The sequence below is a fragment of the Sinocyclocheilus grahami genome, unplaced genomic scaffold, assembly GCF_001515645.1.
Source record: "Sinocyclocheilus grahami isolate Dianchi unplaced genomic scaffold, SAMN03320097.WGS_v1.1 scaffold300.1, whole genome shotgun sequence".
Classification (NCBI taxonomy): Eukaryota; Metazoa; Chordata; class Actinopteri; order Cypriniformes; family Cyprinidae; genus Sinocyclocheilus; species Sinocyclocheilus grahami.
The window spans coordinates 954,485-970,771 of NW_015505479.1; the positions used below are offsets into that span (position 1 = coordinate 954,485).

General features: G+C 37.0%; 1 protein-coding gene across 2 annotated transcripts; it reads left to right on the plus strand.

Annotated features, from left to right (window-relative positions):
• Positions 1-4,086: 4,086 nt before the first annotated feature.
• LOC107601161 (glucagon family neuropeptides-like) lies at positions 4,087-8,407 on the plus strand. Of its 2 annotated transcripts, XM_016293218.1 has the most exons (7): positions 4,087-4,252; positions 4,486-4,572; positions 5,154-5,282; positions 5,457-5,561; positions 6,322-6,456; positions 6,862-6,953; positions 8,074-8,407. In XM_016293218.1, the coding sequence occupies exons 2-6, from the start codon at positions 4,487-4,489 to the stop codon at positions 6,944-6,946; spliced, it is 540 nt and encodes a 179-aa protein (XP_016148704.1). In that variant the 5' UTR covers positions 4,087-4,252; position 4,486; the 3' UTR covers positions 6,947-6,953; positions 8,074-8,407. The 2 variants fall into 2 exon arrangements, with proteins under 2 accessions (XP_016148704.1, XP_016148705.1); XM_016293219.1 differs by lacking the exons at positions 6,862-6,953; positions 8,074-8,407 and having other exon boundaries at positions 6,322-6,505.
• Positions 8,408-16,287: the final 7,880 nt, after the last annotated feature.

Genomic DNA, 16,287 nt, shown 5'->3' on the forward strand with positions numbered 1-16,287 from the left:
AGTGACGCACGCAGAAGCGCAGCGGAGAGATCAAAACAAAACAACGGTCACTAATTAGAAGTACAAAACGAGGATTTGTAAATGAGAATGTTGAAGTCGAAATCCGAAGAATGTTGGAGGATATTTTTCTTACAAAAACGCATCGATTCGCTACAGAAGGCCTTTGTTCACCCCCCGGAGCCGCGTGAGACACTTTTTTTTATGGATGGGCGCATTTTATTTAACTGCTTTTGGACTGATGCATGCAACACCCGCTGAGTGCCATGAAACAGCTTGAAAGATCAAACACAATTTTTAATATAACTCCGACAGGATTCGTCATGTACACCTAATTTTCATTTTTGGGTGAACTAACCCTTTAAGGTACAAAGGTGTATCTTTTGAAAAGGTATCGCTCCAGTGACTGCTTTTGTACCTTTTTTTCTGAGAGTGCATGATCAAAAAAATATTCTAACACGCAAAAATAATTTGAAAAGTAACACAATATAGGAACAAAAGTTAATTGAAATTAGGGTTTCAAGCTTCTGAAATAATTGCTTACCACTAAAGCAGAGCTGAATGTATACAGTAGCTGGCAACAGAGAAAGTACACATGTCTGTGTGTATTTGTGTGTATTCTCCCACCAGGCTGTGACTGGTGTTATACAGAGCAGAGACACCAGGATAAGGAGAACCTTTTAGTTCCCGTCAGAGCAGATCAGAGCTAATAATCTAACACTGGACCCCCTACATCGCTGTAGCACAGCAGGCAAAAACACTGACCTTTACCAAAGCTGACTGATCTCATGCAAACATGCATTGTACCCACTGTCAGCATTGGGTAACGAGGGTTTAATAGGATGATAGTATTAAAAAGTTTAATCTGTAAGTCTGTAAATGGGTCATAATTACAGTTTTCATGTACTTTTCATTTATTTTTATGTTTTTCCTGAGGTCCACTTAAAATAAAATGTTGTTAGATTGTAATGTATTTGGCTGAGCAGCCATCATTCGACTTGTTAATGTGTTAGATTTCTTCTAATACATAAAAGAAGTAAGCTTAACCAAAATGTTTGGTAAATAAATGTATTGAGTGTAGTAGTGTAGCACAGTTCTTCACCCAAAGTTGCCTCTGTGGGACAGAACTTTAGACAAATGGGCTACAAACAATAGACTTTTTATCAATGCGTCCAAGAGAAAAGTGTGATATCACAAACTGGGCGTGGCTCTGATGAACTCACAAGTGACTTGATAAATATAAGTTGATTCACATGCATTCTTGTCAAATGAGACATGCATATTTACCGCAATCTCAGTAATTCAGCTGTAGTTAAACCCTGTGGCGACATTTCTGCAAAATTATATTACTTTGCTTCTTGCATGTTTCGTGGCACACAATAAAATATGTCCAGTGGGTGGCACTAAAAGCGTATTTAGTTTTAGTCGAAACACATAAACGTGAATCTGGAAACATTTTATTACATGTATTGTACATATTGAGGCACTTCAGAAATGAAATGTCCAGTGAGTGCAACTAAAAGGTTAATACTCCAGCAGGTATGAAAATAATGTACCTACAATAAACCCTGCCATAAACCTGACAATACACTCTAAAAAATGCTGGGCTAAATACAACCCAGTGCTGGGTAAAATAGGGACAAACCCAGCAATTGGACTGTTTTGACCCAGCGGTTGGGTTAAATGTTTAACCCAACCTTCTGGGTAGTAACCCAACCGCTGGATCAAAACAGCCCAATTGCTTTAGAGTGTAGCGTTAACAAAAACCAACAAAAGGCATTTTGCTGAAGCAACAGTATCATTTTCGCTTTTTAATTTTGTGACTTGTGTTTCACAATACTCTGTACCAGGTGGGCTATCGAGCAAGTTTACTACATGTGAAAAGCCAAGCATGGCTGTCTGTGTGCATGTGTGTGTGTGTGTGTGTGTGTGTGTGTGTGTATCACAGAATTATGTAACGTCCCTGAAAAGTGGTTGCTTATAAAATGAAGTGGAGTTCTACAGTGGTTACAACAACAAGAACAAAAAGCAGCACCATTTCCAAATCCTAAATAATAAATAAAGATGGCACCACAAAATGAGGCTCTTCCTGAAAACATAAGTGTGTGCGATTGACTTAAAGTGTCTTAAGGGAAAACAAGCTCATTTTTTTCTGTGATCATTTCTACCTCTTTCTTCTTCCTTTCTCCTCTCTCTACCTTCCCCCTCTATAACACTGACTGTTATAAACCAGACTACCGAAACACAGTGCGACCCTTTTATATGACTATTCACGATTATTACGTTTTGAATATGGATATTTTTCTTACAAAAACGCATGGATTCGCTACAGGAGGTCTTTGTTCACCCCCCGGAGCCTTGTGAGGCACTTTTTATTATGGATGCCTGAGCTTTATTTCACTTCTTTTGGACTGATGAACTGCAACACCCTTTGACTGCCATTAAACAGCTTGGAAGATCAAAGTCAATTTTTAATATAACTCAGATTGGATTCATCTGAAAGAAGGAAGTCATATACGCCTAGGGTGGCTTGAGGGTGAGTAAATAATTGGCGTGAACTATCCCTTTAAGTTTTGGTGGTAACACTTTATTTTAAGGCCCAATTCTCACTTTTAACTAGATGCATATTATGATGCACATTACTAGCATATTGGCTGTTTATTAGTACTTATAAAGCTCATATTCATGCCTTATTCTACTTGAACATATTGTAGATCCCTTAATCTTACCCCATACCTCAGTTTTTTACAAATATATTAATAACTATTAATTAGCAGCAAATTAGGAGTTTATTGAGGCAAAAGTCATACTTAATAGTAGGAATTGTTTTGGTTACCTGGGCTTTCAACAGAGGGTCTTATAAGTTTTAAAGTTTTAGGAAACATATGTTAAAAAATACATAGACCTACCAATATGTTAAAAAACTGTTATGCAAGCTAAAATCCATCATCCACTTTAATAACGCTAAAGTGTATTATAAAGTGTATTATCCTTAAAGGGATAGTTCACCCAAAAATGAAAATTCTGTCATTAATTACTCACCTTCATGTCGTTCCAAACCCCTAAACCCATTGTTCATCTTCGGAACACAAATTAAGATATTTTTGATGAATTCCGAGAGCTTTCTGATCCTCAATAGACAGCAAGGGTCCTACCACGATCAAGGTCCAGAAAGAATAATTTAATGCACAAAGAAAACAAAAATAACAACTTTATTCAACAATTCATCTCCTCCGCGTCACCCTGGCACCATTTTGGAGAGTACCACAACGTATGTTTGTTTTCTTTGCGCACAAAATGTATTCTCGTGGCTTCATAAAATTCCGATTGAACCACTGATGTCACATGGACTACTTTGCCGATGTTTTTGGTACCCTACCTTTCTGGGCCTTGATCGTGTTAGGACCCTTGCTGTCTATGGGAGGATCAGAGAGCTCATCAAAAATATCTTAATTTGTGTTCCGAAGATGAACGAAGGTCTTACGGGTTTGGAACGACACGAGGGTGAGCAATTAATGAGAGAATTTTCATTTTTGGGTGAACCCTCCCTTTCAACCATGTGTATTTTTGTTTTTACACTTTTGAATCCTAGTTAATATAAACTGATATTAAATATATTAAACAGAGTTAAAATTATTTATATGCACTATAGATTAATATAAAATGTATATATGAAATTAAAATGTTAAGAACGCCCCACAAGGATCAGTAATGCCCCCAATTGTATTGTATCTTGTGGGGACATTTTTTTGGTCCCCATAAGAAAAACAACAAATACTACTACTATGTAAAAATGCAGAACACTTTCTATAAGGGGGGTTAGGGTTAGGCGATAGAATATACCGTTTGTACAGTATAAAAATCATTATGTCTATGGAAAGTCCTACATTAAACATGGAAACCCCACGTGTGTTTGTGTCTGGAGGAAGGAAAAGTGCAGTGATCTCTCCATAATAAGGGAGGATGACGTCGACACAGTCTCTAAAGATGGGAGTTGAAAAGGGTCCAGAAGCAAGGGCTCCCAGAATAAAACTCGCGATGCTTTAATGAGCGATGAAGACAAATGATAGCTCGTTTCATATCCGTTCGACTGTCATTACGGAGATCTCAGAAAAAAATCCGTTCTGTGCTCATAAGGATAACAAAGTGACGCACAGAAAAGTTTAAAGAGCAGACTGGAAGAGAGAGAGAGAGAGAGATTTTCATCTCATTGTCGTTGCAGTCTCTACCGGAACGCATTCGTTCGCTGCCGTAGGTATGAAACCACTGCTGGAAGAAACCGGTGTTCTGTGAACACTAACTCGGTTTTGAGATAAAAGTAGGCTGTTTTGAGAGTACATATTTGTTTGGAGTATTTGCAGTTGAAGAGACACCTGATACTGGCATTAAACTAATAGAGGGACAAAGGAACGATACAATTTGGAACGTTGAAGAATTAAAGTTTTAAATGTTTCTCTGTGTTCTATTTCATATCTTTATCTTCTACAGAATGATGTCGAGCAGCAAAACAACTCTTGCTTTCCTCATCTACGGGCTCCTCGTACAATGCAACGTGTTGAGTTACCCCAACATCAGGTACGGAAACTTACCATCCGTCTCATCTAACGCTCGGCAACGATTTGGATTTTGAGGATTTGGTTGGACGTTAAAACTTTGGCCTATAACACTATTAAATGAATACAGCGTTTAAGCGATTTTAAGCGTTTTATTGACAAGTGTCCGATCACCAACATTTGAACAGATGCGGTTTTTGTTGGCCGTATGTCTAAATAAGAAATAATACCAAACAAGTTAGTGTTCTATGAGCGTTCTTTGTTTCGCGTAGAATTCGAACGATTTGAAAGAACGGCAAAAGTGTGAACGCGCTGTGATTAGAATGTGCAATCGATTTAATTTTATAACGCGATTTTATTATGATCGTCAATAACTTCAAGGCATCTTACTCTGCATAATAAAGTGTAATAACAAAAACTATGCATCACATAGCAAGAACACAATTAGGACAACACTTTAAAGCAGTTTTACAGAAATGTCTTTACTATTTTGATGTTATAGGCTACAATACTATGTATTTAAAATATTTAGAGCATGTTTGCTTCACAGTAATAGCCTGTGTTCATTACTTGTGAACCAAATGAGTTCATGTCTTGTTACAGAACTGCAGGATTTGACGAGGAGGGAAACTCATTAACGGATCTAACCTTTGACACTGACCAGATCTCTCTCCGAAGCTCTCCTTCAGTTACTGAAGACGCATACACGTTTTACAGTCCTCCATCGAAAAGGTGATACTTCTTTCTAGGCATTCCCAAAATGGGACCCAATCAGTGTGATTCCTTTGGTTGCATTGTTCTGCTTGCTAAGACAAATCGAGACATTCGCTTGTTTAAGACGTTTGCACACACAAAAAAAATGAGATTTGCGAAATGGCACAATCTTTTTGTCATTTTGTCACCCAGAATGGAAAGGCACGCTGACGGGATGTTTAACAAAGCCTACAGGAAAGCGCTCGGTCAGTTATCAGCGAGGAAATACCTGCATACACTGATGGCAAAACGCGTGGGGTAAGAACAGTAACGTTATGTTTTTATCTTCTTGGCTCTCTCATCAGTTAGCCTACTTCACTTCCAACTTTTGACCGTGCTATAAAAAAACGCTATATCAAATGTGTCCCGGTTTCAACATTTGTAAGACCTCTGGATGAATACGGGGAAAATAAGGGTGCGTTCACACAGGAACGCGTTCTTGCTCTTAAAAACCGTTCGATGGAGCGCAAGGGAATGCAGAACTCCCGCGAAGTTTTTCAAATGTGAAACCTTTTTTTGTTTGTTTTCATACCAAAGTCTAATCGGAGTGGCTAAAAAAAATAGCGGCGAGACTGCTCCGCCAAAATTTTCTGAAACATAGACCAAAATAAAGCATTCTGTGTGAATAGCCCTGTAACTTTCAACACACCTTGTTATAATGTATATAGGCCTATCCTAGAACGTGTTTATATCCAAAATATTCCTAAATTAAACGAATTTTTAAGCGACAACTAGATTATTTGTGACTTTGTGACTTTTATTCTAACCCGATCTTATGAATGTACCACGCAAAAAATGGCGTGCATAGGTTTAAGGGTGTGGGGTAAGGTGCATATTATATGTAGGCCTATGCCAAAATGCATATTATATGCACGTCAAACAAGTGCGTATCATATGCACGCAAAAGTCAGTTTCTGCTATAAATATTATGTGAATTACAAACAAATTCACAGTCAGTGTCGACTGTTTCTGTAATATACTGGGTTCTAGAATGCTTTGTCCTTTTTCTCTAACGCAGGGGAGCAAGCATGATAGAGGACGACAATGAGCCGCTCTCAAAGCGCCACTCGGACGGGGTTTTCACGGACAGCTACAGTCACTACCGGAAGCAAATGGCCGTAAAGAAGTATCTGGCCGCAGTCCTTGGCAAAAGGTATAGACAGAGATATAGAAGCAAAGGACGGCGGCTCGCCTATTTGTAGCCTTTTTCAAATGCATCTATCATGTACATGTACAGCTTTTGGAGCAAGTTAGTCACTACTAAGACTACTATGAAGATGTGTCCTTAAGACAAATATTTTGATAATAACATTGTTTTTCTTTTGTACTGAAGCACCTGACAATGCAACGATCTTCCTTGTGGACCAGTCGTTTAGTTTTACCAATACTAACAATGCTATTTGTTTATTTATTCATTCATGTTTGTTTCAATACCTTGTCTATTAAATACATAAGTCTGAATGTGATTAAATAAATAGTCTCAAAGACAATCACTACATTGAATGATACCTTCCTTTTCCTCCTGACATTAAGAAAGAAGTTTTTTTATTTACAACAGCCCTGAAGACTTAGATTTGCACCAATTTCTACAAGACGATGAGATTGTGGCATTTTTGTTCGATTTGCTGACAGTTGCCTCCTGAATTCCCGGTGAGTTTCTAAGGCTCAATGCCATAGTGCTTTTCTGAGGGGTCTCTCTCATCTCTTCCATGCTTTTACTCGCGTCAAGTTCTTCCCACTGTCATCTTTGGCTTAAATCTCACAAGCCATTAAACACGTTTTCTTTTCTTGCACAAACCTTTCCGAAAAAAAAGAGCTCCTTGAGACCCGTTCACACCATGGACAATAACTATGACAAAAGCTGTAACTATAAAGGTTTATTAATTTCCAGTTCTATGTGAATATGGAAGTCCAAATATTGTTGGAATCACTTTAAGAATTTTTTTTTTTCAGCTGATGAACAATAAAAACTTTGACAGCCAGTCAGAATCCACCTGACTTTGGCAAGCTTGAGCATTTAAAGCAGCAGACAACAAACCTATTAACTATTTTTAATGTGAACTGAACAGGCCTTTATCGTGTATATACATGTTAATTAAATCTGCATCTTCAAACACTCTGATTCACACAGATGACTCTTTTTGAAACACTGTCCAGTCCTTCCTGCTTTTCACTTATTGCATGCAATTGCTCCCCTTTGAAATCTCACAAGCAAGAAAAACTGAAATCCATCTATGAATGCATGTGTAATGTGTATTCGACTTGATTACAATGGTTCAGACATATAAATGTTTCTTTCGTTGTTCTTTTTTTCCACAATTTTCTATCTTTCTCACATTGCCCACCTCTCACATCAGTGGCAAATGTCTCTTCTTTGTCTATGACCATAAAGCAGTTAATCAATGGAGACGTGTGTCTCTGCATCTTAAAGTTTTCTGTCACATATAAGTATCAGGTTATAGGTTATAAGTATCAGTAGGTCATTGTTAGATGAGTTGGGTGTGACACATAACAGATGGATTCTAATAATCCCTTTCTGCATGCAAGACAAATAATATTGTGAAAGATGAAATAAAAGGCCATATGTTTTGAGGTAAAACCAACTGTTAAAAGCATTCCTCCAAATTACATTACAGTTTTTGGCAGTGTAATATATGTTTAAGCTTGTTAGTGAGATGTACATGTTTGCATATGCATATTATAATGTGTTTGCGTGTAAAAGGGCGAACATGTGAAATCAATCTGTGTTTAATTCTGCATTCTCCTGCAGGCTTTGTGACACAGGAGGCAGCTAGCGGCTTGGGTGCCTTTGCTTCATCTTTAAAATGGCCACCAATTTCAGATGGCACATTAGTGGCCCTCCAAATGCTGCAATCACCTGCTCACACATCTCCTATTTCTCACATAACATACCTTGTTCAAATGCCACCTGGCTTTCTGGTTATTCGATTTAACTTCTCTATGCATAGTGTGCTGTAGCATTTATTAAACAATCTCAGCCTTGAAATTCATTTTGTGTGCAGAGACTGATATTGCCCAAAGCCTTACTTAAACATTAAGATAAATCTCTGTCTTGTGTTGATCGTTAGTACAATAACACATGGGAGCCACACAAGGGCACCATTATATATGTAAGAAACAAAAAAAAACAAACAAAAAATCTGTGTTGTAAGATTTGTATAAATAAATTTTTGTAAACAACAATTTCGTCTAATCTTTGATGATTATGAAGAAAACAAAGTCTCCAATAACACAAATAAACACCCTTGGATCATAAATACATGTACAATAAATATAACACACCTGCAAGTAACGAAAACATTTAGAAAGATCACGCCTTCACAGACAAAATGTGATATGCCATCAATAAATATAAAATTCAGAAAATGTGATGTCAGATTATTTAAATAAATAAATAGAAATATAACCCACGCTCTCAGAAAAAAGGTACGAAAGCTGTCACTGGGGAAGTACCTTTTCAAAAGGTACACTTTTGTACCTTTTAGCTACTAATATGTACCTTTAAGGTACCAATATGGGATGCTTAAAAGGTTAGTTCACCCAAAAATGAAAATTAGCCCATAAATTACTCACCCTCAAGTCATCCTAGGTGTATATGACTTTCTTCTTTCAGAAGAATCCAGTCGGAGTTATATAAAAAAATTGTCTTTGATCTTTCAAGCTGTTTAATGCCACTCAGCGGGTGTTGCATGCATCAGTCCAAAAGCAGTTAAATAAAATGCGCCCATCCATTAAAAAAAAAGTGCCTCACACAGCTCTGGGGGGTGAACAAAAACACATGTTCGATGCGTTTTTGTAAGAAAAATATCCATATTCAAAACGTAATAATCACTTTAATGTAGCTTGCGCTCACTGTTGTAAACGGAAGCAGCGCCGGGCGGATGACGTATGAGGTCGGCGTTGCGCATGCGCCGCTCAGAAGTGACGCACGCAGAAGCGCAGCGGAGAGATCAAAACAAAACAACGGTCACTAATTAGAAGTACAAAACGAGGATTTGTAAATGAGAATGTTGAAGTCGAAATCCGAAGAATGTTGGAGGATATTTTTCTTACAAAAACGCATCGATTCGCTACAGAAGGCCTTTGTTCACCCCCCGGAGCCGCGTGAGACACTTTTTTTTATGGATGGGCGCATTTTATTTAACTGCTTTTGGACTGATGCATGCAACACCCGCTGAGTGCCATGAAACAGCTTGAAAGATCAAACACAATTTTTAATATAACTCCGACAGGATTCGTCATGTACACCTAATTTTCATTTTTGGGTGAACTAACCCTTTAAGGTACAAAGGTGTATCTTTTGAAAAGGTATCGCTCCAGTGACTGCTTTTGTACCTTTTTTTCTGAGAGTGCATGATCAAAAAAATATTCTAACACGCAAAAATAATTTGAAAAGTGACACAATATAGGAACAAAAGTTAATAGAAATTAGGGTTTCAAGCTACTGAAATAATTGCTTACCACTAAAGCAGAGCTGAATGTATACAGTAGCTGGCAACAGAGAAAGTACACATGTCTGTGTGTATTTGTGTGTATTCTCCCACCAGGCTGTGACTGGTGTTATACAGAGCAGAGACACCAGGATAAGGAGAACCTTTTAGTTCCCGTCAGAGCAGATCAGAGCTAATAATCTAACACTGGACCCCCTACATCGCTGTAGCACAGCAGGCAAAAACACTGACCTTTACCAAAGCTGACTGATCTCATGCAAACATGCATTGTACCCACTGTCAGCATTGGGTAACGAGGGTTTAATAGGATGATAGTATTAAAAAGTTTAATCTGTAAGTCTGTAAATGGGTCATAATTACAGTTTTCATGTACTTTTCATTTATTTTTATGTTTTTCCTGAGGTCCACTTAAAATAAAATGTTGTTAGATTGTAATGTATTTGGCTGAGCAGCCATCATTCGACTTGTTAATGTGTTAGATTTCTTCTAATACATAAAAGAAGTAAGCTTAACCAAAATGTTTGGTAAATAAATGTATTGAGTGTAGTAGTGTAGCACAGTTCTTCACCCAAAGTTGCCTCTGTGGGACAGAACTTTAGACAAATGGGCTACAAACAATAGACTTTTTATCAATGCGTCCAAGAGAAAAGTGTGATATCACAAACTGGGCGTGGCTCTGATGAACTCACAAGTGACTTGATAAATATAAGTTGATTCACATGCATTCTTGTCAAATGAGACATGCATATTTACCGCAATCTCAGTAATTCAGCTGTAGTTAAACCCTGTGGCGACATTTCTGCAAAATTATATTACTTTGCTTCTTGCATGTTTCGTGGCACACAATAAAATATGTCCAGTGGGTGGCACTAAAAGCGTATTTAGTTTTAGTCGAAACACATAAACGTGAATCTGGAAACATTTTATTACATGTATTGTACATATTGAGGCACTTCAGAAATGAAATGTCCAGTGAGTGCAACTAAAAGGTTAATACTCCATCATGTATGAAAATAATGTACCTACAATAAACCCTGCCATAAACCTGACAATACACTCTAAAAAATGCTGGGCTAAATACAACCCAGTGCTGGGTAAAATAGGGACAAACCCAGCAATTGGACTGTTTTGACCCAGCGGTTGGGTTAAATGTTTAACCCAACCTTCTGGGTAGTAACCCAACCGCTGGATCAAAACAGCCCAATTGCTTTAGAGTGTAGCGTTAACAAAAACCAACAAAAGGCATTTTGCTGAAGCAACAGTATCATTTTCGCTTTTTAATTTTGTGACTTGTGTTTCACAATACTCTGTACCAGGTGGGCTATCGAGCAAGTTTACTACATGTGAAAAGCCAAGCATGGCTGACTGTGTGCATGTGTGTGTGTGTGTGTGTGTGTGTGTGTGTATCACAGAATTATGTAACGTCCCTGAAAAGTGGTTGCTTATAAAATGAAGTGGAGTTCTACAGTGGTTACAACAACAAGAACAAAAAGCAGCACCATTTCCAAATCCTAAATAATAAATAAAGATGGCACCACAAAATGAGGCTCTTCCTGAAAACATTAGTGTGTGCGATTGACTTAAAGTGTCTTAAGGGAAAACAAGCTCATTTTTTTCTGTGATCATTTCTACCTCTTTCTTCTTCCTTTCTCCTCTCTCTACCTTCCCCCTCTATAACACTGACTGTTATAAACCAGACTACCGAAACACAGTGCGACCCTTTTATATGACTATTCACAAAGGCTGAATCCAAACATGCATACTTCCCTACTATAAAGATGGCGAAAAGCAGTATGTGAAATAGTATGTCCGAATTCACAGTATTTAAAAAAAACAGTAGGCAAAAGTATCCGGAGGACTTGTTACTTCCAGCGAGTTTTGGACATGAGCATCTGATGGACACATGGACAGATAATTTGTGTGAAGCAATGCAACTGACGCTGGTAGATCACGAAAATTACAACATGACTGATGTTGTACGTACAGATTTCATTCACCTTCAAACTATATAGAACATGCTGTTTTTAATGATTGTGAAGAAATTATTTATTTAAAAAGAAGTGGATTCTGGATGCAACCAAAGACAAAGACAGTTTAAAGTCTAAATATATTCCTAATCCAGTATGATGTACTAATCATTCGGTTTTAATTTAGTTTTTTTTTTAAATATGGCACAAGAGCTCACCCAACAACAGCAATCTAGTTGCTACTGTAGACAATGCAAGCATTAGAAACTGAAGGGCATTTATTTAGTTTATTTCTAATTTAGTTTAAATGCCTGTAGAATTGAGTATATTGTCAGTATGATTCTTTATTGAGAGCATGCTATTTTGGTGTCTGTCAGGCCTATCTGAGAGGTTACCTTATTACATTTTTAATTTCCCTGTGCCGGTTACTGTACAAACATTTTACTGAGACACCTGAGAGTTTTATTAGGATCTTCAGATTAACTACTATAGGTTTGTCTTTTCATATAAAGTCATACAGCATTCATCTTCTTTTCTGTCTCTTCCTTATCCCCCGCTTCTTCTTTTCCTGTTCTCCCATTCCATTATCTACTCTTCAATCACCAGCTTAATGACCATTTTAATTATTAATATTCACTGCCACTGTGCGTGTTTGTGGGATGTGCGAATGCAGCTAAGTGGATGGATGGTGATGGGTCTTTGTTTAGAGCTCTATTGATAAATGCACGAGGTATCACTGCCAAACACTTTTTATTTACGAGAGACGTCAACATCCTTATTAAACATTCATATGAGGGCATCCTCTCTGCACCATCTCATTCACTATCTGTTTTGCTTTAGAGCTACAGTAATTAACCTGTGGTTTTTTATCACCAGTGTGGTCTCACTTTTCACTGTGTTTGTCCAGCAGGACCAATTAGCTATTCATTATTATAGGCTAATGCACTGTATTTAAACATATTACAGAGCTAGTCAGATGAATGTCCATCTGTATCAGTCCTTTCATTAAACTATTGCTGGTCTTGCAGACACAGGTCCAGGGTCACCATGTTGTAATCTGAATACATCTGTGTACACTGATTTACTTAAATCATCCAAGGTGGTTTCAGACTAATTGTGGTATTGTCCTTTTTGGTAATGGAGATGATCGTGAATGCATGTGCACCAAGGCTCTACTCCTTTAAGTGTTGTTTGGCTCAATGGAAAAACGTGCCCTTCAAACCCCCCAAAAACTTAACCTACCTACATACACTTGACTGCAGTTACAAAGTGGGGCAGATTATCAATTAATAAAGACTTATTTTGCATGGTTCCTTGCACAATATGTTATGACATCAAACACTTTTACCAAAGTGCATGATTTATCAACTAACACGTTTTGATGTTTGCATAACCAGCTTCATATGTTTGTCTTATCTGATGTAGTAAACTTGCTCGGTAGCGCACCTGGTACAGCACTGCACTTGTAGATGCAAGCTAAAACGGCACAGTTGCTTTCATAAAATGCAGCAAATGCCTTGTGCTTGCTTTTGGTCACACTGATGGTTAGGTCTAGGGTTGGGTTTAGTGTAGGTGGGATGTTATTTTCAAACACGATAGAGTAATAATGTTTTAGCTCCACTCTCTGGACATTTCATTTCCAAACTTCCACAAACAAATAAGTAATAGTACCCAGGGCCAGTATGTCTTGCTCTCTAGATTTTTTAAAGCGGCTCATATTCGTTGTCTTTTAAAATTTTGTTTTATTGTTGTTCATTACAAAAGCCCAAAGGGTATGCTCTGCACTGTAACGATGACTTGATTTTGACTCAAAGCTACAGTGTTATGAGTGCTCAAAAATGTAGAAAACATTGCAAAACCAGCAGTCAAACATTTAAGTTTAATAGAGAGATTGCCTTTTTGAAAAATAGTTCATTGTGATCATTAAAAAATGTTTTTTTTTAAATTCAGATGGAAGTTTAGAGAACCGTGTTTCAGAACCGTGTTTTTTCATTTTAATGTAAACTGTATTTTCCACAGCTGTTGGTAGTCGTTTTCTGTAGAAAATTCAACTTATCGATCTCATCATCTAATTACAGGTTTACCTGCTGTATCTCTTTCTCTTCTATTTCTCTTCTCCTCCGTCATCTGCATCCAAGTGATACTTTTAAAGCTATCGCATCTCTGCTAGAATATCTGCCTGATTTTGCATATTAAAAAGTGTTTTTAATGGGCCCTGTAGTATGTTTGAATAATGAATCTCCAACAGTCCCTTCATATTAAAAGACAAGAGTGTTTTAATCTACTAGCGTAGTTCCACATCACACCATTTGGGTAATATCATGTGCGTAAATTGTGTGCATTAACCTTCATGAGTAGGGATTTCTATTTTTATTATTAGAAAGTTATGAATGATACAACATTTTAGATTATTACTTTACCAAAGGCTGTTATGATGAACAATGTCTACAACATTCAACAATAAAACAGTAATTGTGGTTCAGGACTGGGAGATATTTGTTTGGTATTTACATTTACAATACAATATTGCAATTCTTAGTTTTCAATAAACACTTTATAGCATCCGTGACTGGCTATACATATGTATTGAGCAAAGTTACATGAAATCTAGTGTACACACAACTACAAACCATTTTTGAATGCATCTAAATGTAATATCCTGTTAACGTAGAGACAATACTTTTATGGCCGCTGAAAATCCAGTTCAATAAAATCCTTGCATCGATGAAATAAAATAAGCAAACAAAAATATATACCAGTGCATCTTTCTCTAGAAATACCCCTTCAGTACTTTACATGGTGATATGAGAAGTGATATGCTTCTCCCTGATTTTGCTATATCTGATTGCACAGTAACTTACATATCATATCTTAAAAATATCCAAAGGTTTGCAGAGAGCTGTCAACAAAGCTTTGTTATAAAAAGAGGAGGTTATATAAAGGGGAGGATTTGAGATTTAACAGGATAATTAACCTTTAGGAGGTCATTACAGAGGAATAAAAGACTCATTTTGCTGGAAATGTCAATGGTATAACATTTGCAGCAAAGAAGCAAGCTCTAATGACCGAGACCTTATCCAAAGAGAAGTATTCTTTCTCCTCTAACACTTTCGCTCGCTCTAATTGTCAGCCCCTTAACTTCCTTTCCTTCAGATTTTTCACCATTATTTACTTTTTCTCACTTAGGCAGGTTCTTCTTCTGATTCTTTTTCTCTCCTTACGTCAGTGTCTTTGACATGAAATTAAATCATTTTAAAGGGGTCATATGATGGGATTTCAAGTTTTCCTTTCTCTTTGGAGTGTTACAAGCTGATTGTGCATAGATAAGATCCCTGTAATGTGATGTATTTGAAAAGTGTAGATTTAATATTATTTTCAATTAAAATAAACAAAGCAAGGTATTTACAATGAAAAGCATAAAAATCATAGTAATATGGTGTATCCCCCAATAACAATTCCTTAAATTTATTAAGTTTTTCATTATATATTTAGACATTATCAAAAGATTTTTGTCAGACTGTTAGAAATTGCATTTTGCATACAGCCCTGTTTTTGTAGCCTACACTGTTTTTGTTAGTTCGGACTTGACTGGGAAATGCCGTTTATGGCATAAACATTTAAGTAAAGATACGATTAATATGATATGTCAGAATTACTGAATAATTGTAACGTTATCATTAATGCTAGTGAGTATCATTAGCATTAGCTTCATTTAAATGCTGAAAACTTAGGCTACACATTACATCTGAACATAGAATACAAAGTATTTAAACAGAAACAAGATTAAAAACAGTGTATGTATGAAAATAAACTTACTTTGGCATTAACGCACTCTTATTTATGCTTGAACACACTTGAGCTCTTCACAGTGTACAGCGATAAGCAAGCCTTTTTCAACGGCTCTGAGGATAACGAACTCTAGGGGCGGGGCTAAACTGTCAATAATTCCCCAACAGCCAATCAGAATTAATTTACTAATCCTTTTCAAAAAATTACGGCCATACTTGTCCTGAACATCGTGTAGAAAAAGAAGTGAGAAGCATTTTATTACACATAATTTAACACCTTCATTGCTGTTTGTTTGTTTATTTATTTATTTTTATTATTATTTTTTATTTATTTATTTTCATAAATTCACAAAAATTTGCTCTGTGTTAGCCTACTGTCACACCAGTTCTTTTGTACGCTCATGCTGGGTATGTGTGACAGTTCAGCCTATAGGAGGCTAATTGGCTAGTGGCATTTAACACTCTGTGCAGAATGAGCTAATGAATTCACTGTGGGATACTGAAACACAAAAATAGCAGTTGCATGCTGGGAGTAACACCTATTGCCCTGTTGAAAAAACCAGCATATGCTGGTTAGGTATGTTTTGACGCTGGGATGCTGGTTTAAGCTGGTCCTTTGCTGGTTTATGCTGGTCCTTTGCTGGTTAAAGATGGTCCTTTGCTGGTTTAAGATGGTTTATGCTGGTACTTTTGCTGGTTTATGCTGGTCATGTGCTGGCAAAGGACCAGCATAAACCAGCAAAAGGACCAGCATAGA